At 45.2% G+C, this 23,928-nt stretch overlaps 1 protein-coding gene across 2 annotated transcripts in view; it reads right to left on the bottom strand.

Moving 5' to 3' along the window:
• nrm (neuromusculin) overlaps window positions 1–23,928 on the bottom strand; it is a 237,903-nt gene that overhangs the window by 35,470 nt on the left and 178,505 nt on the right. The window contains exon 29 of one of the 2 annotated variants that reach the window (XM_065864698.2): window positions 18,048–18,253. The exons of the other annotated variant lie outside the window; for it this stretch is intronic. Within the exon in view, the coding sequence (XP_065720770.2) occupies window positions 18,242–18,253 (12 nt within the window). The 3' untranslated portion in view covers window positions 18,048–18,241. Of the gene's footprint in view, window positions 1–18,047; window positions 18,254–23,928 lie in introns of those variants that run through there. 2 annotated transcript variants of the gene reach the window in all.

Genomic DNA, 23,928 nt, shown 5'->3' with positions numbered 1-23,928 from the left:
TAAATATTCGTGCAGTATCCTACAGTTTTATAGACTACTATAAACTTTTGCAGCGGCGAGTATCAGCCTTGTAGTTATTTGATAATTGCAAGAGCCCTCTGAGCGACGTTTGTAGTCGTGAATAGTCAGTATTTTGCTGATGTGTGCACCTTCATAGGTGATAAATTCGATACTCTCCGCTAAAACAATAATTGTCAATTAATTTAATTCCTATATGAAGTAGCCAATATTATGTTATTCAACACCGGCGCACGCCGACCTAAATATTATTTAATAAATTTATAATGTGAAAAAGAATTCGAAGCCATGGTGTGCTAGAACTCTAACAAAGGGGGTGTGCTGACGCGAGGAGTGGAGTAGGTCAAGAACAATGACATAACTTTCGACGGACAACCTTGACAATAGGGGATCGTATTGCACGGCCCGCGACGATCCATTGGCACACGAATGTGTGAAGGGGAGGGAATATGGCCAAAACACAGCGCGATCGTATTGCGATCAAGCGACAGCTAAGCTTGTTGGGCAGTGTGGACTGATGACTGACGAACTTGATGACTATTATTATTTTTCCAGGCACCTTTAATATTTATTCTCGTTATGTTGGAGAGGAGAGAGGCTTACCAAGATCCCACGACCCGAATACGACGTAGCCTATGCCGGCAAATGGTGCCTGAACATCGGACGCCTCTCCCTCGGCCTAGCACTAATATGCCCACGTAACAAAGTGACTCCTGGTGTTGTGGAGCAATTCTGGATCGCATACATTTCCCCATTGCATTCTGCTATTATATTAGCATCACATTATTCTATGCTACTGGGAACATTGTAATCTTCTTACATGCTAATTTAATTTTTGGGAATTTAATAATGAAGTGCAATATGTTAACAGACTGGAGAATTTTCACGGACGCTACGGACAAAATATCCTTTATAGGAGTGTCGGTAGGCTCCTCCATCCAAATACTTTCTAGGTCTGCGTGATCTAATATGTTTGGGTTGACTATGTTTACTTAAGCAAGCGAGATTGCCATCATTAAATTTTGAAGTTCCATTGTTAACATTCGGTTTCTGGAGAGCAATGTTTCATATAGATGGCCAGTGTTCACTTGTGAACTCTTTGCCACTTTCAGGATTTGATTTACGGTTGACGTTAATTCATTAATTTGACTTTGTATTCTGGTATTTATTTATATTTGTCTATTGTTTGAATTGATTAATTGTGTTTCTGTGAATTTAATTCTTTCTAAGTCCCCGGCGTCCGGAGTTCCTGATACGACTTTTAACATTGATCCTAAAAAGTCTAAACTCCTGGCTACCCTGTGGTGCACGCCTAACGAGTCGAGCAGGTCGCGAAGGTGAGCTGTGTCCACACTCAAAAGTTTTTTCATGTGTGACTGGGGGAACATATCGCTCATATTTTCTGTTTCTTCTACTACGCGCCTGAACTCTGAAAGGTTCGCTGAATGTCTAACGTATGCGAATTCCTCCCACACTAGTATTCGACCGTCAATAATGGGGATTTTAAGGCACCTAGAAAGCTCTACTAGAGTGCTGTGGAAACGTTCCACTTGTCCGTTTGAGACACTGTGGAGGGGCGGTGCATTTGAGATGCTCACACCGAAATGGTTTTCCAGCATGGACAAAATGGTGTGCGAATTCAACGATGGTTCGTTGTCACAATATATGACCTTGGCTTTCGGGAAAACATTCAAGAGTTGTAGCAGTGCTGGTTTAATGTCCTCTATGGTTCTAGAGGAAATTGGCTGGACCATCGCAAATTTTGAGAATTTGTCAATGGATGTAAGAAAATATTTTTTATCCGTTGAGAAGATGTCTATGTGTAATATTTCCCCAACCTGGGACGGGATTGGTGTTTCCCCAAGCTTCTGCTTTTTGGGATGCCTGTTATATTTAGCTATAGCACATGTTTTGCAGTTAGCGACGATTTCGCTAGCTAGCTTGGCCATTTTCGGGAAGTAGTACTCGGAGAGTACCTGCTTTACATTTTCTTGGGCCGACCTGTGAGCCCTGTTGTGTTCAGTGGACAGAATTTCTCGTCTCTCCGGGACTGCAAAAATGTCCGTTACACGATTTTTACAATACCAAGATTTTGTGGCTGGAAATTGGCGTACCAGTTGGTCCTGTATCATTGCGAGTGTGTGCAAATCGCAATGGATGGCGTTTATGCCCTTAGGAACAATTAAATCTGCGAGCTCATTGAGTAATGACTCTTTGCAGGAGAAGCTGATCGCATGCCGTCTCTTGTTTCCAAAGAGGACAAAGCTGCGTTTTTGCGGAAAGCGAGCTTCCTTTAGAGTTATCTGGTTTGGAAGCAATTCAAGGGCTTATCCGTTGCCTCAATTGTGTGGGTCAGTGACAGCTCACTGTGAATCGTGGCCGCACTTGAAAAAGCTTCTTCCTCTTCCAGAACGTTAAGTTGCTGTCTTGAGAGGGCATCCGCAACGAGGTTTTCCTTGCCGGGCTTGTTAAAAATTTTGGCGCCGGACTCGTCGATGCGAGCTTTCCACCGTTTGATCTTTGCATTCGGATTGGATTCCGATACCGCGAAGGTCAGTGGTTGATGGTCAGTAAAGATGTTGATATCTTTCACTGCATATAGATAGTGACGTATTTTGGCCAATGCCCAAACTATTGCTAGCAGCTCCCTTTTATTTCTGTCCTTTAGGATTCTCGAGATCATGGTAATGGGCCGTCCCTCTTGGGATAGGACTGCGCCAATGCCGTAAGCTGAGGCATCTGTCGTTAGATCAAATGCTTTTTTATAGTTGGGATACCTGAGGATGACCTCCTCGGAAGCTAGAATGTTACGCAGCTTGTGAAAAGCTAGCCGTTGCGGCTCGCTGAACTGCACCTGGATATTTCTCGACCTGTGTCTGCTGACACTACCGAATTCCCCTTTCAGTATGTCTGAAATGGGCCGAGCTATGGACGCAAAATCTTTAATAAAGCATCTATAGTAGCTGACCAGGCCAAGGAATGATCTAACTTTGAACACGTTTTTGGGTTCAGGGAATTCCTGAATGGCCTTGGTTTTTTCTGGGTCGGTGGTAGCCCCGTTGCTGGTGACTATAAAACCCAAGAAGCTAACGCTATTTTTGAAGAATTTAGATTTTTCAGTTGATACCCTCATATTAGCATCGTAAAGGCTTTTGAGAACCCAATCTACGTGCTGGATGTGAGAGTTTTCGTCTTCTGAGAAGACGATAACGTCATCGACATAAACATAGCAAAATTTGCCTATCTGCTCTCGCAGTATGTCGTCTATAGTTCTTTGGAAAATGCTGGCAGCATTTTTTAGTCCAAATGGCATTCTGCGAAACTCGTACTTTCCTCCATTTACGGAAAAGGAAGTCTTTTCACGGTCGCGTTCTGCCAGCGTTATTTGGTGGTAGCCAGATTTTAAATCGAGCGTAGTGAAGTATTTCGCTCTGCCTAAATTCCCTAGTATCATAGAGATATTTGGCGTGGGATAGCGATCAGGTATTGTCCTCTCGTTCAATTTGCGAAAGTCCAATACGAGTCGCAATTTACGTCCGCCCGTTTCGTCGGTGCCCTTTTTGTCTACAACCCATATCGGGTTATTGTAGGGGGATCTCGACTTCTGGATTATGCCATTTTTTAGCAGCTCTTGAATCGCGCCATTAACGAAATCGGCTGCGCCCATTGGGTATGGGTAGAGTTTGGCATAAATGGGCTTCTCATCAACAGTTCTGATGGTGGCTACCACCGATGTGTTGTAAGGTAAAGACTCATTGGGGTCCGCAAAGGCTTTTGTCCTGTCGCGGAGCATTGTTAAAAATGTCTTTCTGACTAAAGTTGGCATATCTGAGCAATCCACTTCGGTGAAATTGACTTCAGGGCACGAGTGAAAATCAATTTTCTCCTCTTTGTTGCTCCATTTGATGTGGCCGGAGGCCAGGCAAAGTGACGTGGTTTACCCTCTGCTGTTTTCTAGGGGCGCCTGTGCGCTCGGACGTTGCCGGTCTCCTATTCTGATAGGGTGGAGTTTGGGCAGGAATGCAAACCTTTGCAGAGGGGTCGACTTCCATCGGCTCCGGTCTACTCTGCAATCTGTTATTGCGCGGGTCAGAATGTACCTGCGCTTTAACTTGTTTGGTATAATGGGGATTTTTATTAATACCAAACTGGGGGTCTGTTTGGGAAAAATTTCTATCCTGCTGGCGCCTTTCCTCCTTTGGACTCGTCTTACGGTCCCTATCCTCTAGACTCTTTGCAAACGATGTTGCGAACGTGTACCTTTCGTGGTTTGATTCCACTTCTTGCGCTAATGCCAACGCAGTTGGCATGTTGGACATCAGATAGGCTGCGTCTAAGACCCGAAATAAATTCCCGGAGCGCATCGTCCCGGAATTTACCACACAGAATTCTTGCCGCCGATGTCTCGTACGACATCGTGGCTTTATTTGTGAGTAAGGTGAGTTTTTTCTCAACCTCATCGTAATATTGCAGGAGTGTGAGGCTTCCCTGTCTGAGGGTGCCCATCTCCTGTTCAATGACGTGGATCTGCCGTTTGTCACTGTAAGTGAAATCCAAACGGTCTATGATCGCGTCAAAATTTAAAATTGTGCCAAAGGAGGACAACACTGCATCAGCAGGGCCTCTTATTTTACTTCTTATTATAATCACTGCCTGATAATGGCGTGAACTACCATTGTATCGTCTAAATATGTGGTAGGCAGCGGTGGCGGCTTGCCTCCACGAAACATATGACTCCTGTGCCCCCGCAAACTCGGGTAGGCACTTGACGGCGTCCAGGGGCTCGCTGCATTGAACTGTGTCCCTAATTTCTAAGGCTGAATAAACCTTAATTTCTGGCGTTGGGGCCGAACTTCGGGACGTCGTGGGCGCAGCGCGCATTTCTGCCACTTGGCTGGTCAATGCATCGATTACTTGTCTGAACTCCCGTTCTTTTTGTAAATTTGCGGCGGCCTGTCCGACCAGGGCGTTGTCAATAGCCGCCTGCACTACTCCTCTAAGTTGTTCAGGATCCATGAGGTCTAGCCTTTCGCCCGCTGGGGGGTTTCTACGCGTGTTTTTCGGAGTGGAAGCTCGAAAAAGTTCTTCACTATCTGACCCTAAATCGCTAGCGTACTGCTTGACGCTTCTATACTTAGAAAATGGCGAGCTCATATACGCACACAAAAGGATAAGAAAACGGGGGCACAGAGCCGCCAAAATGAGAGCTCGTATTTCATCACTATATAATTCACCTAGTTAATTTCAAGGGTAGTAGATACCTGTGCCCTTGCATAAAAATTAGTGTAAATTAGTGCTAAACATATAAAAATTATAATATTGTAAATTATAAGAGATATAGGGTAAATAGGACTGACACACAGCCTCGACTCATAGTCAAAATATTTCAAATCAGAATGAAAGAATTTAACGATATATATTTATATATTTCATTTTCGTTAATCAAATCCCGAATTTTATCGGGCTCGGAGCCGTTTTACTCTCGTTGTATTCTTTATTAACTAGTTCTACTTTGCAGACTGGTTAGAAAATATTTAAATGAGGGGTGCACTTACATTTTACTTACAGTGGTTTCTTCAACAAAGATACAATTTTTCTTCCGGGAATGTAAAAATATCTAAGCAATACCGTTGGGTTTTTATTGTTGAGCGCCAATTAATCTTGTGGAAGGGCGCGGCCTGAGGTGGTCCTCGACGGCCGCACTGTCAAGGGTGGTCTTCTTCAATGAGCCCACACGTATGTGCGGGAGAAACAATATGTAATACGTGTGTGTGGACAAGGGTGGTCCTCTTTAGCCACACTGGTGAAACGCTGGTCTTCTCGGAGATGCCCGCTTGTAGGTGCGGGGGAAGAGGTCGCTTCTGGGAGCGCCCGTTATAGTTGAGTGGCGGCCAGCAGCTTGTGGATGCCTCCCGTAGGTGCGGGGGGATGCGTTAGCACCCACGCGTGAGGGTAGGCCGCTGGAAGCTGCTGCTTGTAATTGCCTCCCGTAAACGCGGGAGGAATATGTTTGCCGCTGGTCGCACCTGCTGAAGCCCGTTCGGTAGTGCGGGGGAGGAGGGGGCCTTAACTTGGTTCTCGTATGTGGAGATCGGGGATCCCTCGCTGCAGTCAGAGCCGGATGGCTATACCTTCACAATTGCTGATTAGGTTGACTTACGTTGGGAGGTAACTGCCCCCTTCGCCTGCTGGCCTAGAGACTCAGTCAGTGCAAAATAATAAGAGATATTTAACGGCGGTTGCCGGAGTTTTGCAATGCTATAGAACTTGTGTTCTTTATTCGTATGGAGCTTGAAGCGAACTAAACTTAAAGTTGACAAAAATGAAATTCATAGCGGCCACGCAAATATGCTGTGTTTGCCGGCTATGCACGAGCATCCGGCCAAATGCCGCGTCAGGATATTCGGTCATCGCCTCCGTCCGGTTAGCTACTTAGTTAACTTCTCTCCCCTCAAGATTGAGGCCGCCCTCGGCCGACCCTATTTCAGCGATCACCCTTCTTAGTTGGACCGCAGATCTTCAGGCACCGGTGAGTCGCATGTAGGTTAGGCCGACACAAATCAATGCGCAACATATTACTCCTGTAATTAGCGCTACCATGTGTGTCTGATTGGTGTTGATTTTATTTCCATTTTATTTCTCCAGCGGTGAAGGTAGGGGAGGCTCAGAGTAATTTGACTGATGGTGATGTTCAGTGAGGGTGAGCTTGCCACCCCCGGAGTCCTCTTCTGGGCGGAGTTTTGGTTTAAAACCAGGGTTTCGTTTACTGTGACGCGCTCACTAAAGGTGACGAGATGCGTCCCGTGTATCCAGACGCTTGATCCGTTGTCTACTCGTACCTGTGCTGATTGATCATTGATGATCATAATTCCCTCATCGACATAAGTGATCGGATGTAAATCGCTTGGTTGGGTCTCGCAGTGCGCAACTCCACCTGCATGGAGTTCTCGGGCGCATGTGGTCTTCGCTGATAGTCGGCAGAAAGTTGTTACGTACGCCCTCCACATAGAAAGATTCACATAGAGAAACAACGACGAATCTTTAGCCAGGGGGAGGGGTGCATGTGACTAACCAGACTCATACTGGTAAAGGTAGAAGAAAAAGCAATTCGGCAATTCTCGGGTGTCGCGTGGCCAGAGCAACGGCCACTATCGACCTATTGGTAACCATACTCCGGTAGCTGGCAAAGGGCAACAGCCGGCCGTTGACTCCCAAGATAGCAGATATCAAGAAACAGTAATTCTAGGTGGGAACACCTAGTTTATCCGATCCATACCCGCAGCCAAGTAAAAGCTTTAGTCTGGTATAAAAGACCTTAGACAAATAGAGAAAGGGAGAGAATCCATTTGGGTGTCTTACTGACGGAAGCCGGCAGCTTCGAGGGAAGGCGACTTTCCCTGGGGCAGTCGTCCATGGAGTCTTCTGCCACCAGGACCAGCCACCATATCCAACAATCCTTGAGGAGAACACAATTGCAGCTCGAAATAATCTTGTGTCGAACCAGCGCCGCTATTGCCATCAAAGAACGTGGAGAAGATCAACAATAAGGACGACATCCGACATACTGCGATGATTGTGGACGCAGTATCCGTGATCTCCATGCTCCTGAAATTTGTTCAGCTGTAGGAACCATCCGTTCAGAGCCTAGCGACCAATAGCATACGTCGGAGAAAGTAGTGATGCAATATAAATGTGTTAATCGAGCCAACCAAAGCTAAAGTGAACTCATGCATAACCAAGGACCAATATCCTCAAATAATACAATTGGATAACAAGTGAAAATCAAGCATTCAAACATGCATTGAAATATATTTAAACCAACCGAATCAATAGACAAAGTGCGAATCATGATAAACAATTAGAGAGGACGAATCTCTGCACCAGCCGTTGAAGAAGTCGCATGCCTCTAGCATAATATATATATATTTTGTGTTTAAGTGAATTTATATACTTAAGAACAGCCGTATTTTGGTGCACGTATATTTATATATATATATCCAATATAATATTTTCCCAAAGCCCAGGATCCGGAGCATCGAGATCTCATCGCCCAGGATTTAAAGAGGGGGTAAGTTTGTCGGGACATGGTTCCTTTCTTATAAACATACTTATATAAATATTCGTGCAGTATCCTACAGTTTTATAGACTACTATAAACTTTTGCAGCGGCGAGTATCAGCCTTGTAGTTATTTGATAATTGCAAGAGCCCTCTGAGCGACGTTTGTAGTCGTGAATAGTCAGTATTTTGCTGATGTGTGCACCTTCATAGGTGATAAATTCGATACTCTCCGCTAAAACAATAATTGTCAATTAATTTAATTCCTATATGAAGTAGCCAATATTATGTTATTCAACACCGGCGCACGCCGACCTAAATATTATTTAATAAATTTATAATGTGAAAAAGAATTCGAAGCCATGGTGTGCTAGAACTCTAACAAAGGGGGTGTGCTGACGCGAGGAGTGGAGTAGGTCAAGAACAATGACATAACTTTCGACGGACAACCTTGACAATAGGGGATCATATTGCGCGGCCCGCGACGATCCATTGGCACATGAATGTGTGAAGGGGAGGGAATATGGCCAAAACACAGCCCGATCGTATTGCGATCAAGCGACAGCTAAGCTTGTTGGGCAGTGTGGACTGATGACTGACGAACTTGATGACTATTATTATTTTTCCAGGCACCTTTAATATTTATTCTCGTTATGTTGGAGAGGAGAGAGGCTTACCAAGATCCCACGACCCGAATACGACGTAGCCTATGCCGGCAAATGGTGCCTGAACATCGGACGCCTCTCCCTCGGCCTAGCACTAATATGCCCACGTAACAAAGTGACTCCTGGTGTTGTGGAGCAATTCTGGATCGCATACATTTCCCCATTGCATTCTGCTATTATATTAGCATCACATTATTCTATGCTACTGGGAACATTGTAATCTTCTTACATGCTAATTTAATTTTTGGGAATTTAATAATGAAGTGCAATATGTTAACAGACTGGAGAATTTTCACGGACGCTACGGACAAAATATCCTTTATAGGAGTGTCGGTGGGCTCCTCCATCCAAATACTTTCTAGGTCTGCGTGATCTAATATGTTTGGGCTGACTATGTTTACTTAAGCAAGCGAGATTGCCATCATTAAATTTTGAAGTTCCATTGTTAACATTCGGTTTCTGGAGAGCAATGTTTCATATAGATGGCCAGTGTCCACTTGTGAACTCTTTGCCACTTTCAGGATTTGATTTACGGTTGACGTTAATTCATTAATTTGACTTTGTATTCTGGTATTTATTTCTATTTGTCTATTGTTTGAATTGATTAATTGTGTTTCTGTGAATTTAATTCTTTCTAAGTCCCCGGCGTCCGGAGTTCCTGATACGACTTTTAACATTGATCCTAAAAAGTCTAAACTCCTGGCTACCCTGTGGTGCACGCCTAACGAGTCGAGCAGGTCGCGAAGGTGAGCTGTGTCCACACTCAAAAGTTTTTTCATGTGTGACTGGGGGAACATATCGCTCATATTTTCTGTTTCTTCTACTACGCGCCTGAACTCTGAAAGGTTCGCTGAATGTCTAACGTATGCGAATTCCTCCCACACTAGTATTCGACCGTCAATAATGGGGATTTTAAGGCACCTAGAAAGCTCTACTAGAGTGCTGTGGAAACGTTCCACTTGTCCGTTTGAGACACTGTGGAGGGGCGGTGCATTTGAGATGCTCACACCGAAATGGTTTTCCAGCATGGACAAAATGGTGTGCGAATTCAACGATGGTTCGTTGTCACAATATATGACCTTGGCTTTCGGGAAAACATTCAAGAGTTGTAGCAGTGCTGGTTTAATGTCCTCTATGGTTCTAGAGGAAATTGGCTGGACCATCGCAAATTTTGAGAATTTGTCAATGGATGTAAGAAAATATTTTTTATCCGTTGAGAAGATGTCTATGTGTAATATTTCCCCAACCTGGGACGGGATTGGTGTTTCCCCAAGCTTCTGCTTTTTGGGATGCCTGTTATATTTAGCTATAGCACATGTTTTGCAGTTAGCGACGATTTCGCTAGCTAGCTTGGCCATTTTCGGGAAGTAGTACTCGGAGAGTACCTGCTTTACATTTTCTTGGGCCGACCTGTGAGCCCTGTTGTGTTCAGTGGACAGAATTTCTCGTCTCTCCGGGACTGCAAAAATGTCCGTTACACGATTTTTACAATACCAAGATTTTGTGGCTGGAAATTGGCGTACCAGTTGGTCCTGTATCATTGCGAGTGTGTGCAAATCGCAATGGATGGCGTTTATGCCCTTAGGAACAATTAAATCTGCGAGCTCATTGAGTAATGACTCTTTGCAGGAGAAGCTGATCGCATGCCGTCTCTTGTTTCCAAAGAGGACAAAGCTGCGTTTTTGCGGAAAGCGAGCTTCCTTTAGAGTTATCTGGTTTGGAAGCAATTCAAGGGCTTATCCGTTGCCTCAATTGTGTGGGTCAGTGACAGCTCACTGTGAATCGTGGCCGCACTTGAAAAAGCTTCTTCCTCTTCCAGAACGTTAAGTTGCTGTCTTGAGAGGGCATCCGCAACGAGGTTTTCCTTGCCGGGCTTGTTAAAAATTTTGGCGCCGGACTCGTCGATGCGAGCTTTCCACCGTTTGATCTTTGCATTCGGATTGGATTCCGATACCGCGAAGGTCAGTGGTTGATGGTCAGTAAAGATGTTGATATCTTTCACTGCATATAGATAGTGACGTATTTTGGCCAATGCCCAAACTATTGCTAGCAGCTCCCTTTTATTTCTGTCCTTTAGGATTCTCGAGATCATGGTAATGGGCCGTCCCTCTTGGGATAGGACTGCGCCAATGCCGTAAGCTGAGGCATCTGTCGTTAGATCAAATGCTTTTTTATAGTTGGGATACCTGAGGATGACCTCCTCGGAAGCTAGAATGTTACGCAGCTTGTGAAAAGCTAGCCGTTGCGGCTCGCTGAACTGCACCTGGATATTTCTCGACCTGTGTCTGCTGACACTACCGAATTCCCCTTTCAGTATGTCTGAAATGGGCCGAGCTATGGACGCAAAATCTTTAATAAAGCATCTATAGTAGCTGACCAGGCCAAGGAATGATCTAACTTTGAACACGTTTTTGGGTTCAGGGAATTCCTGAATGGCCTTGGTTTTTTCTGGGTCGGTGGTAGCCCCGTTGCTGGTGACTATAAAACCCAAGAAGCTAACGCTATTTTTGAAGAATTTAGATTTTTCAGTTGATACCCTCATATTAGCATCGTAAAGGCTTTTGAGAACCCAATCTACGTGCTGGATGTGAGAGTTTTCGTCTTCTGAGAAGACGATAACGTCATCGACATAAACATAGCAAAATTTGCCTATCTGCTCTCGCAGTATGTCGTCTATAGTTCTTTGGAAAATGCTGGCAGCATTTTTTAGTCCAAATGGCATTCTGCGAAACTCGTACTTTCCTCCATTTACGGAAAAGGAAAAGGAAGAAAAGGAAGGAAGGAAGTCCGTCCGCCCGTTTCGTCGGTGCCCTTTTTGTCTACAACCCATATCGGGTTATTGTAGGGGGATCTCGACTTCTGGATCATGCCATTTTTTAGCAGCTCTTGAATCGCGCCATTAACGAAATCGGCTGCGCCCATTGGGTATGGGTAGAGTTTGGCATAAATGGGCTTCTCATCAACAGTTCTGATGGTGGCTACCACCGATGTGTTGTAAGGTAAAGACTCATTGGGGTCCGCAAAGGCTTTTGTCCTGTCGCGGAGCATTGTTAAAAATGTCTTTCTGACTAAAGTTGGCACATCTGAGCAATCCACTTCGGTGAAATTGACTTCAGGGCACGAGTGAAAATCAATTTTCTCCTCTTTGTTGCTCCATTTGATGTGGCCGGAGGCCAGGCAAAGTGACGTGGTTTACCCTCTGCTGTTTTCTAGGGGCACCTGTGCGCTCGGACGTTGCCGGTCTCCTATTCTGATAGGGTGGAGTTTGGGCAGGAATGCAAACCTTTGCAGAGGGGTCGACTTCCATCGGCTCCGGTCTACTCTGCAATCTGTTATTGCGCGGGTCAGAATGTACCTGCGCTTTAACTTGTTTGGTATAATGGGGATTTTTATTAATACCAAACTGGGGGTCTGTTTGGGAAAAATTTCTATCCTGCTGGCGCCTTTCCTCCTTTGGACTCTTCTTACGGTCCCTATCCTCTAGACTCTTTGCAAACGATGTTGCGAACGTGTACCTTTCGTGGTTTGATTCCACTTCTTGCGCTAATGCCAACGCAGTTGGCATGTCCTTCGGCTTTGCCGAGAAGAGGACATCAGATAGGCTGCGTCTAAGGCCCGAAATAAATTCCCGGAGCGCATCATCCCGGAATTTACCACACAGAATTCTTGCCGCCGATGTCTCGTACGACATCGTGGCTTTATTTGTGAGTAAGGTGAGTTTTTTCTCAACCTCATCGTAATATTGCAGGAGTGTGAGGCTTCCCTGTCTGAGGGTGCCCATCTCCTGTTCAATGACGTGGATCTGCCGTTTGTCACTGTAAGTGAAATCCAAACGGTCTATGATCGCGTCAAAATTTAAAATTGTGCCAAAGGAGGACATCTTATTTTACTTCTTATTATAATCACTGCCTGATAATGGCGTGAACTACCATTGTATCGTCTAAATATGTGGTAGGCAGCGGTGGCGGCTTGCCTCCACGAAACATATGACTCCTGTGCCCCCGCAAACTCGGGTAGGCACTTGACGGCGTCCAGGGGCTCGCTGCATTGAACTGTGTCCCTAATTTCTAAGGCTGAATAAACCTTAATTTCTGGCGTTGGGGCCGAACTTCGGGACGTCGTGGGCGCAGCGCGCATTTCTGCCACTTGGCTGGTCAATGCATCGATTACTTGTCTGAACTCCCGTTCTTTTTGTAAATTTGCGGCGGCCTGTCCGACCAGGGCGTTGTCAATAGCCGCCTGCACTACTCCTCTAAGTTGTTCAGGATCCTTGAGGTCTACCCTTTCGCCCGCTGGGGGGTTTCTACGCGTGTTTTTCGGAGTGGAAGCTCGAAAGAGTTCTTCACTATCTGACCCTAAATCGCTAGCGTACTGCTTGACGCTTCTATACTTAGAAAATGGCGAGCTCATATACGCACACAAAAGGATAAGAAAACGGGGGCACAGAGCCGCCAAAATGAGAGCTCGTATTTCATCACTATATAATTCACCTAGTTAATTTCAAGGGTAGTAGATACCTGTGCCCTTGCATAAAAATTAGTGTAAATTAGTGCTAAACATATAAAAATTATAATATTGTAAATTATAAGAGATATAGGGTAAATAGGACTGACACACAGCCTCGACTCATAGTCAAAATATTTCAAATCAGAATGAAAGAATTTAACGTAATATATTTATATATTTCATTTTCGTTAATCAAATCCCGAATTTTATCGGGCTCGGAGCCGTTTTACTCTCGTTGTATTCTTTATTAACTAGTTCTACTTTGCAGACTGGTTAGAAAATATTTAAATGAGGGGTGCACTTACATTTTACTTACTGTGGTTTCTTCAACAAAGATACAATTTTTCTTCCAGGAATGTAAAAATATCTAAGCAATACCGTTGGGTTTTTATTGTTGAGCGCCAATTAATCTTGTGGAAGGGCGCGGCCTGAGGTGGTCCTCGACGGCCGCACTGTCAAGGGTGGTCTTCTTCAATGAGCCCACACGTATGTGCGGGAGAAACAATATGTGATACGTGTGTGTGGACAAGGGTGGTCCTCTTTAGCCACACTGGTGAAACGCTGGTCTTCTCGGAGATGCCCGCTTGTAGGTGCGGGGGAAGAGGTCGCTTCTGGGAGCGCCCGTTATAGTTGAGTGGCGGCCAGCAGCTTGTGGTTGCCTCCCGTAGGTGCGGGGGGATGCGTTAGCACCCACGCGTGAGGGTAGGCCGCTGGAAGCTGCTGCTTGTAATTGCCTCCCGTAAACGCGGGAGGAATATGTTTGCCGCTGGTCGCACCTGCTGAAGCCCGTTCGGTAGTGCGGGGGAGGAGGGGGCCTTAACTTGGTTCTCGTATGTGGAGATCGGGGATCCCTCGCTGCAGTCAGAGCCGGATGGCTATACCTTCACAATTGCTGATTAGGTTGACTTACGTTGGGAGGTAACTGCCCCCTTCGCCTGCTGGCCTAGAGACTCAGTCAGTGCAAAATAATAAGAGATATTTAACGGCGGTTGCCGGAGTTTTGCAATGCTATAGAACTTGTGTTCTTTATTCGTATGGAGCTTGAAGCGAACTAAACTTAATGTTGACAAAAATGAAATTCATAGCGGCCACGCAAGTATGCTGTGTTTGCCGGCTATGCACGAGCATCCGGCCAAATGCCGCGTCAGCGGTTTTGGCCGCCGCTGGGCTTCGGACATTCGATCATCGCCTCCGTCCGGTTAGCTACTTAGTTAACTTATATATATTCTTGATCAGGATCACTAGCCGAGTCGATCTAGCCATGTCCGTCTGACCGTCTGTCCGTCTGTCCGAATGAACGTTGAGATCTCGGAAACTATGAGCGCTAGGCTATTCAGATTTGGCGTGCAAATTCCTGAGCTTCTTACGCAGCGCAAGTTTGTTTCAGCAATGTGCCACGCCCACTCTTACGCCCACAAGCCGCCCAATACTGTGGCTCCTATAGTTTTGATGGTAGAATACAAATTTTAACTAAAGTGTATTGTTCTCATCAATACCTATCGATTGACCCAAAAAAAAGATTGTCACGCCCACTCAAACGCCCACAAACCGCCCAAACCTGTGACGCCCACAGTTTTCATGCTAGATAAAAAATTTTAACTGAAATGTATTGGTCTCGTCAATACCTATCGATTGCTACGCCCACTCTAACGCCCATAACGCTTTAATCTGTCTGCCACCGGTAGGTGGCGTATTTTAATCTCGCTTTGCTGCTTGCATATCTCCATTTCCCTTTGATCCCTTTAGCTGAGTAACGGGTATCTGATAGTCGAGGCACTCGACTATAGCGTTCTTCCTTGTTTCGTTTAAGAATGTCGGTTAGGCACAGCAACGAGAACCCAGTTTCTATAGGAGATGTTGACTCAGTAACGTGTAGCCTCTGCGATGTAGTGGTTTTCGATTTGGATTTAGTAGAAACTGCTTGGTAACATTGCTTTTACAAGGCTTGTCTACAAAACTGGCTGCAGGACAACAACACTTGTCCTACATGCTCTCAGTCCAATAAGATGGGACCTAATCCGAATACCGGTATGCAAATTCGAGTGATGACCGGATCTATGGCTCGTAACGAAGGTAATCAGTACAATATAATCGTCTCTCAGAATGGTAACTCGAATCCCCATCAAGACAATAGACAAATTAATGACTCAGATACAACTGAAGACCCAGTTCAGCAAAGTCTTGCGAGTCAAATGCGAGCATTTCAAACGAGTATGTTGGAGAACTAGAGAATTCAAAGTAACCATGTCAGATACAATTACAGAAAAATACGCAGCACGAACAATCAGGGTCAAAACAGTCAGTGAGTAAGGATCTTTCCAGATAAGCGAAGCGATCGCAGCGATCTTTCTTCGGGGTCGTCCTGACGGAATTTCAAATGTGATTTCCAACTGGCGAGTCAAGTTCAGTGGGTCAGCTGACGACATCGCAGTTGAGGATTTTATACACTTCACTACACAAAGCCTAAGCGGAAATTTCGATTTGTTGTCGTAGTTTGCAAATTTGCTACTTGCAGGTCCTGCCCTAGCTTTTTACTAGCGTTTTCATAGGTCTGTAGATGACATGAGCTGGCGTGTATTGTGCAGGCGTTTAAAGAAGAGATACTCAGATCAGAGATCAGACCGCGAAATCAAAAGTGTCATGCGTCGTCGAAAGCAGGGTTCAAAGGAAAGTTCTGATGAATTTCTCGACTGAATGCTTATCATAGCCAATTCCTGCCGAGAGCCCATGCATGATAGTGAGCTAGCCAGTGAAATGCGCCACAATCTGAAACCAAACTTGAAACTTGATTTATTGCATGTTCTTTCGAAACTTTGCGTAAGGCGAGTCACCGCCACGAAGAATTTTATCGTAGCACTCGTTCGAAGCCAGTTCAACGCCCTAATGTAACCAAACGGTTTGTCAACACAATTCTTCACGAATACGATTCTGAATATCAGTCCGAAGACGAAGCCGATGTCGAGGGCGAAGTCTGCGCAATTAAGCCTGCAGACAAATTGTTATGCTGGAATTTTGATGAAACAGGTCACAGGTACCACGATTGTCTAAAACCTCGCCGTATTTTCAGTTACGGTTGCGGCATACCAGATATTTATAAGCCAAATTGTGCAAAATGTAAATCAGTATCTGAAAACTCCAAGCAGGACATTCTCAAAATGAATGTCCGCCGTTAGCCTCAGATATTCTAAGTACTCCGGATGCTGCAGCAACGGATAATTTAACTGATTTGTCTACTCAAACCTGTTAGTGTCAATTTTATCTTCACTTGAAAACGCCGTTCTACCTTGCGTATTCGCAAATTCTGGTTGCACGAACGAGCTTTTAACCGTTGCATTATTTCATTATCCACAAAAAGAATGACATTCGGCCTTTTACAATTATGGAGATATTCGGTCTAAATTATTCAGCTGTCTAAGACAGCGGAGCCAACAAAAGTGTCATTGGTGGACAGCTTGCCCAACAAATAATATTTAAAAGGTCGTATAACAAATTGAAATGCGTAGTCCGTACTGCAGACGGTCAAATACAATCCGTGGCTGGCACAATATCTATTCCCTTGATGTACAACTCCATAGATTCAAACTTTGAATTCTTAATAGCACCTTCTATTCAACTGAGCGTGATTTGCGGTATGGATTTCTGGAAAACCTTTGGCATTTCCATCCAACATTCGATTTTAATTAACGAAATTGATTGCAGTCCCGAGGACGACTCCTCACACATCTGTTTATCCAACGCACAGAAATCAAAGCTGAAAAAGGTGATCGACTTCTTTCTATCATTAGAAAGTGAGGGCCTAGGTTTGACCAGATTGATAGAGCACAACATAGACAATTCTACCGCGAAACCAATCAAGCAAAGCTTTTATCCTTTATCGCCAGCTAACGAAAAGGTATTGTGTGTCGAAATCGATCGCATGATTGAAATGGACATCATAGAAGAGGCACCATCATTGCCTTGGTCCACTCCGTTACCTTGCACGTCAAACCGGGCAAGGTACGTTTTTAGGATGCTTTTCCGATTCCAATAAGGGAGGATCTGCTTAGTCGTCTCCCGCACTGCGTTTCTAAAATTGGTCTCAAGGATGAGTTTTGGCAAATCTGCCTAGATCAAGAGTCCCGTGCAAAGACAGCGTTTACGATACCGAACCGTCCGCTGTACCAATTCAAAAGGATGCCATTCAGTTTGACCAACGCTCCGCAAACCATGTGCCGTTTAATGGACCTTGTAATACCGTATCAGCTGAAGTTGAATGTGCTAGTGTACCTTGACGACCTTTTGGTATTGTCAAACAGCTTCGAAGATCATCTTCTGTATCTTTCTGAGGTAGCCACCCAGCTGAGAAAAGCAGGATTGACAATTAACGTCCAGAAAAGTCAGTTGTGTCTGAAACGGGTAGATTATTTAGGATATTTGGTTGGAGAAGGAACACTTCAAGTGAATCCAAACAAGATTAGCGCTGTCAGTGAATTCCCGATACCCAAAACTCAAAAACAGCTGAGAAGATTTCTTGGTATGACTGGTTGGTACCATCATTTCAAACTATTCCTCAGTCATATTCGACATAACAGAGTTGCTACGCGGAAAAGACTTCCAATGGAATGAACATGCTCAAGAGGCCTTTGAGAACATCAAAGCCAAGTTATGTTCTTCCCCATGTCTCGTTCACCCCGATTATGAGAAACCGTTCATTCTGCAGTGTAATGCCTCACTACATGGTGCTGGTGCAGTTCTGGCGCAAGGTGACCAATCTGGTTGCGAACGACCTTAAGGGGGGCACTCTATGAAACGGCAGAAAAGATTGTCAGTTTTCTTCTTTTTATTGTAAATCAACCAAAAAACACAGGATATTCCCGTTTACAATATCTTTAGACATAAGTCTGAAGTTAAGAAAACAAGGTTTTGTTTGTAAAAAAAATTAAAAATGGCGGACATATTGAACATCGCCCACGGCTGGTTTTAAAAAAGTTGTCTCCCCGTCCTCACGATATCGTCTCAAGTTGAAGTCTGAAACATACAAATTATATATCAAATTAATCAGCAGGCTTGTCTCAAGTGCATGAACCTCAAAAACTATTGAAATTTTTTAAAATTAGCAACAAAACCATATAAAAACAAAAAAGTGAATTTTTGCTCTGTTGTTTTTATTGAAAAAACATTGAAAAAAAATTTTTTTTCATGCATTTATGTGGTTCATGCACTTCTCTGTTCAATATCCTACAAAATGAGTGTTCATTTTTGAAAATCGGTTCAATGGTTTTTTTTTTATCGTGAAGACGGACTCTAAAAACGTGGTTTTGAGAAAACGCGCTTCAAAGTTTCGGTTCAGAAAAAAAAAACACATGGCATGACTATGCACGAGCAAATTCTAGAAATTATATCTCCGAAAGTAATAGGAATTCGACTTTGAAACTTTGCAATTATGTTCTCAGATAATATATCTATCGATTAAAGCAATAAAAAAAAAATCGAATTTTTGAACCCATTTCATAGAGTGCCCCCCTTAACAAAGCCGAACGTAACTATACAGTTTCAGAACTTGAATCCATGGCTGTAGTCTTGGAATCAAAAAGTTTTGCGTTGGCTTATGAATCAATCTGATTTAAGCGGTAGACTGACCAGGGGGGCTATCAAACTGAAAAATATTCTGCACTTCGGAACAAATTCTGGTCTTCACAGCTACCTGATTTTCAAGTAGTCGATGACTTCATCTATCACCAGCATTTCCAAATTCGAATGACACTTACCCAGACGATTGTTTGAAATTGTTCGTACCTGAGTCGTTACGCTAAAGCGTAGTCAGTGCTGCCCAAGATCGAATGGGCGAATGAATGACTAAGAATGACTAAATGCCAATAGCGCATTCACCGGCGGTTTTACTGGCCAAACATGGTAATCAACGTGCGGGACTATGTACGCAACGGCCAAATGTGCCAGACCACAAAACATCCTACGCGTTTCTTGAAACCACCTATGGGCGTTCAGGTGCATAGCGAAAGGATATTTGAACGACTCGATGTAGATTTTATTGGCTAATTTCCGCGTTCCATATCTGGAATTGGATTTGATTATCTAGATCACTTTTCAATATTAACTTTTCTAATGCCAGTGAAAAAGTTCACCACTAAAGTTATAGTCAGTAGGACGAAATCTTTTCTTGCTTTGGTTTGCCTGAAACAGTCGTGAGTGACAACGGCGCTCAGTTTAAAAGCTGTGACTTCTCCGACTTCCTTACGAAATATGGCGTGCGCCACATGTTCACAGGTGCCTATGCTCCGTAGTCCAACGCAGCGGAGACAGTCAACCGCTCAATCAACGCGGCATTGAGAGCATACATCCGCTCGGACCAGCGCGAAGGGGATCTTTTCCTCACCAGCATCAATTGCTCACTCCGTAACTTCATCCATCAGTCTATCGGTGTATTACCTTACCAGGTTGTCTTTGGCCAACACGCCCAAGACTAAAAGTTAGGCTTGCTCGCCGAGGGTGACATCAACCTTTTAAGGACTGACGAGTGTCAGAGAATCCGTGCAAGCATCCATTTACATCTAAGCAAAGCCTATGAGACGAATCAGCGTACATATAACCTACGTACAAGGCCCCGATCGTTTGACGTAGGTGAAGAGGTGATAAAACGGAACTTTGCGCTGAGCAACGCTGCCAACAGTTTGGGAGAAACTTGGCCAAACATTATATGTTCTGGAAGGAATGAATGACAAAGAGCTTGGTAAATTCCATGCCAAGGACATCTGGTAATCCCTCCTGACTCCTTTTTCAGTTTTTATTGTTAGTCACAAAGATTAAAAATTAAATCTGTGGTTGTGGGAGTCAGTATATTTGGCTAAGTTGGCATTTCTAGTTAGGACATTCCCCATGATAATGAACATAAATAGCCCAGATGCAACCCTTCAGTTTGGCAAGGATCCGATCCTCTCCTGAATACCAAAAATACAATTTTTATGGATCTTGGGGATTTTGTGCATCCTAGGTCCACTCTAGACGCCACGACTTCCTCCTCTTTGCTGTTAGCTTCTCCCGAGGATGGTTCGTTCTCTGCGTAAAGTGTTTAAATCGATCGCACCCGTTGTTGGTTGATTCTACTTTAAAGTGGTAACCTTCCAGATACGGCTTGAGCTTTCGAATCGCCCAGACAATTGCCAAGCACTTCTCCGTTGTTTTAAAATTTTTCTCCGCTCCGTTCAATGTTTGGCTCGAGTTGGAGATTACTTGTTCTCCTTTTTCTGTGTCCTGCGTCAGTATTGGTCCGATGCCGTAGTCGCTGGCGTCTGTTTGTAGGGTGAAAGTTCTACTGAAGTCCGGGCATGCTAACACCGGATCTGCCACGAGTCTTGCCCTTACTTCCTCAAACGCCATCTGGTGCTCTGATGTCCACTCCCACTTACTGCCTTTGCGCAGCAGGTCATTCAGAGGTTTGACGATTCTGGAAAAATTTGGTACAAATCGGCGGTACCACGACGCTACTCCCAGGTGTTTCCGGAGGTCTTTGACGGTCGAGGGTGGTTCCAGTTCAGCGATGCCAGCTACTTTTTCCGGATCTGTTCCTTCGCTAGTCACACGATGTCCTAAGTACAGCAGTTACTTCTTAAAAAATTGACATTTCGGGGCCAAATACTTGGTCCAAAAACAGCAACAAACCTTTGCCTGGTACTGTGAAAGCCGTGTACTGCCTGCTGCTTTCTTCCAATGGGATCTGCCAGTATTCATCCTTCAGGTCCAAGCTACTGATGTACCGCGCATCCCTCAGTTGGTCCAGGATGTAGTTAATTCGGGGCATCGGGTAGGCATCCTTTACAGACTTCGCGTTGGTCTGTCTGAAACCGACGCACAGCCTCCACTTGCCTGTCTTCTTTTTCACCATCACGATGGGGAAGCTGTATGGTCTCTTTGAATGCTCTATGAACCCCAATTGGAGAGGCTCGTCCACCTTTGCATTGATCTCCCCTTGGATTTTTGGGTTCTTCGGATAGTATCTCTGCTTGACTGGTTTGTCACCCCTAATTTTGATCTGGTGCTCTGCCATTTTCGACGTTCCCGTCATGTTGTTGAAGTCTGCAAGCTCTGTTTTTAGGAACTTTGTAGTATCGAGCCATCCATTGTGTCGGTTCCTGGCGGGTATAATGATCCCGTCTCCAGCACACTTTATTTCGGTCCCAACTGGTGTTAAGAAGATTCATCCCAACACCAACGGATCCACTACTCCTGGTATAATCAACAAGCTCATGGTCAGTTCTTTGTTGCCGAATTTGACGTCCACCTCGAGCTGTGCATCTATTCCGCCGCATCTTCCGTCAGTTCTTCGCTAACGAGGCTTGCCGTTTCCCCGGTGTCGATTGTGGCTTTGAATCTGTTCCATCCAATCATCACCGCTGCGTACAAATGCTCCTCCTCTTCGATTAACTTGCCAGTTCGTTTGGAGAAGTAGCGGCGGAGATCGCAGAACTCGAAGCACCTGACACCCACTTTGCCGCATACCCAGTAGAACAACAGACATTGTTTTCAACATCCTCGAGCCCAGTCTCCGTCCCTACCACATTTTCGACATGCCTCCTGCGCGTCTGTGACATGAGTGGTTTCTTGTGGCCTCTGTGTGGCGCTTGGCGGCCTCCACAAGTTATTGTTTGGCTGCCTCTGTTGCTGTTGGGGTGGTGTCCCTGGACCTTCTCGTGGTGTTTAGGTTGCCTGGTGCCGTTGGACTTGTGGTGATGACCACTGGCCATTTCCCCGTTTATCGTGGTTGCCTAATTCTTCGCTTCTTCTGCACGTGACTTGCGTTAGGGCCGCCGACTTGGTCCTCGAGAACTTGTTCTCCTGTGCGAATGCTTCTCGCTCTTTTTCCAGTTTTTCCCAACTCGTCGCCTAAGATCATCAACGTATACAGCTGCGGATATAGTTCTCCTTAATAATTCCTAAGGTCTCTCTGGGCGAGTAGTTGAGTGGCCTCACCATCGTCTGGATGTCGATCATGTAGTCCTTGAACGACTCGCTGTAGCCCTGCTTCCTTTGCCTGACCTGAAAAGACCTGACCTGGGAAAGAAATCTCTCGGCTGGATATATGTATAAAAGTATGAATTCTTCCCAGGATCTCCATTGCTTGATGTTGGCAATGAATCACTTAAAAGCCCTTCCTTTAAGCATTTCCAGCATCGCTCGGGGAATCATGTCCAAATCCAGGCCGTATGTGTTGGCTGACCATTCCACTTGCTCCAGGAACTGGAATAGCTTTTCCGAACCGTCGAACCTGTACGACCACTCGCGGACTTGTTTAGCGACCTTTGCATAGTCTGTCTGGCTGGGTCTCGAGCTCAGCGCAGTTGTTTTCCTATCCTGGCTTATTTCTCTCCTATGGCCCTCCTTTTGTAGATTGTCAAAGCTCAAACTTGCCACTAGGTTGTCCCCTTTGGCATTTGTTAATGTGATGCTTGCGCCGGCTCTGTCGTGGTATGCTGCTTCCAGCTCGGCCCAGATATTGACGAGTTGTGGGTCGTTCTCCGTCTCTGAATAATACTTAGACAATGCCTTCCACATGTCGTCCAATCTGCCATCCAGGGTGATATTAAGCCTTAGATTACGGGAAGCGTCACCGTTCTCAGACTAGGGTATACAGGTGCCTCGTTCTTCAGGGCAACACCTTTCGAGACAATGACCTTGCTCAGTCCCGGATGGTCCCACTAGGGTCTTGCTCAATTCGCGCTGATAGTGAAGGCTAACGCCAGGAAGCTGCCTAGCAGTTCACTTCGCTTTACGCCTAGTGCAGACGAACGTTCCACCCCAACCTCACCCTATTGCTTGACGTCCGTGACGTTCCTGCGCTCCTCAACGAGTTCTCCGCGGCGATCGCGACAAATCGATCAACCGCTCATCCCTCGCGCTAGGTCCTGCTCAGTCGGGCAAGGCACACTGGGTCTAGACAACCTTCCCCTCGAGTTCACGGTTCCTCGTAGCAGGACTCTTTTGCTCAAACTCTGACGGACCCACCGGACGATATGCCAGGGTGTGCTCGCGACAAAGTATGAAACAAACCGCCTTGACTTAGCCGTGGGAATCCCTCTGGACCTCAGCTACCTGTGTCTCAATTCGGAGATTCCTGATGTCCCAGTCCCGAACGTTCCGTCGTAGCGATCTTGCCCCTTGTAGGCTACCCACGGCGATGCTTACGACGACTTGACTTGTTGTTGTTGACTTGTTGTTCACGTGCTGCTGGTTGACTTGGTTCTTTGATAAGCCTCTTCATCCTAGAACCACGGCTACCACCTGGAGTCCGATGTCTTGGTGCTATCCTGCTGAACCTCCTGAGGCAAGCGGCAAGCAGGCGCGCCGCAATGCTGCTGAGATGTGGCACTTCTTCTCCTGGTCCAAATTCCACAGCAGAGTCCAAAGTCCGGTGCGTTCCGTTATTTCCTTTTCACATCGCCATCGAAGTCTCCAGTCTCTCTCTCTCTCTCCAACTTCTCCTTCTCAAAATGTTCTTTCTCCAAACTCTCATCTTCGCCATGCCGTTACTACCCTAATTCGCCGCGTATCTGGTAGCCGGCAGGCCACCATGTATAATTGCCGCTGCAATGGAGAGTTATTCAACTCCTCAGAAAATCAAGTAAATGTTGACTATGAAGAATTAAAAAAGAACAATCTAGTGCAAAAAAAGGAGACCATATAGATTTTGT

This window comes from Drosophila suzukii, chromosome 3, assembly GCF_043229965.1.
Source record: "Drosophila suzukii chromosome 3, CBGP_Dsuzu_IsoJpt1.0, whole genome shotgun sequence".
Lineage (NCBI taxonomy): Eukaryota > Metazoa > Arthropoda > Insecta > Diptera > Drosophilidae > Drosophila > Drosophila suzukii.
The sequence above is the reverse complement of the archived record's forward strand: the minus strand, read 5'-3'. Positions and strand labels throughout refer to the sequence as shown.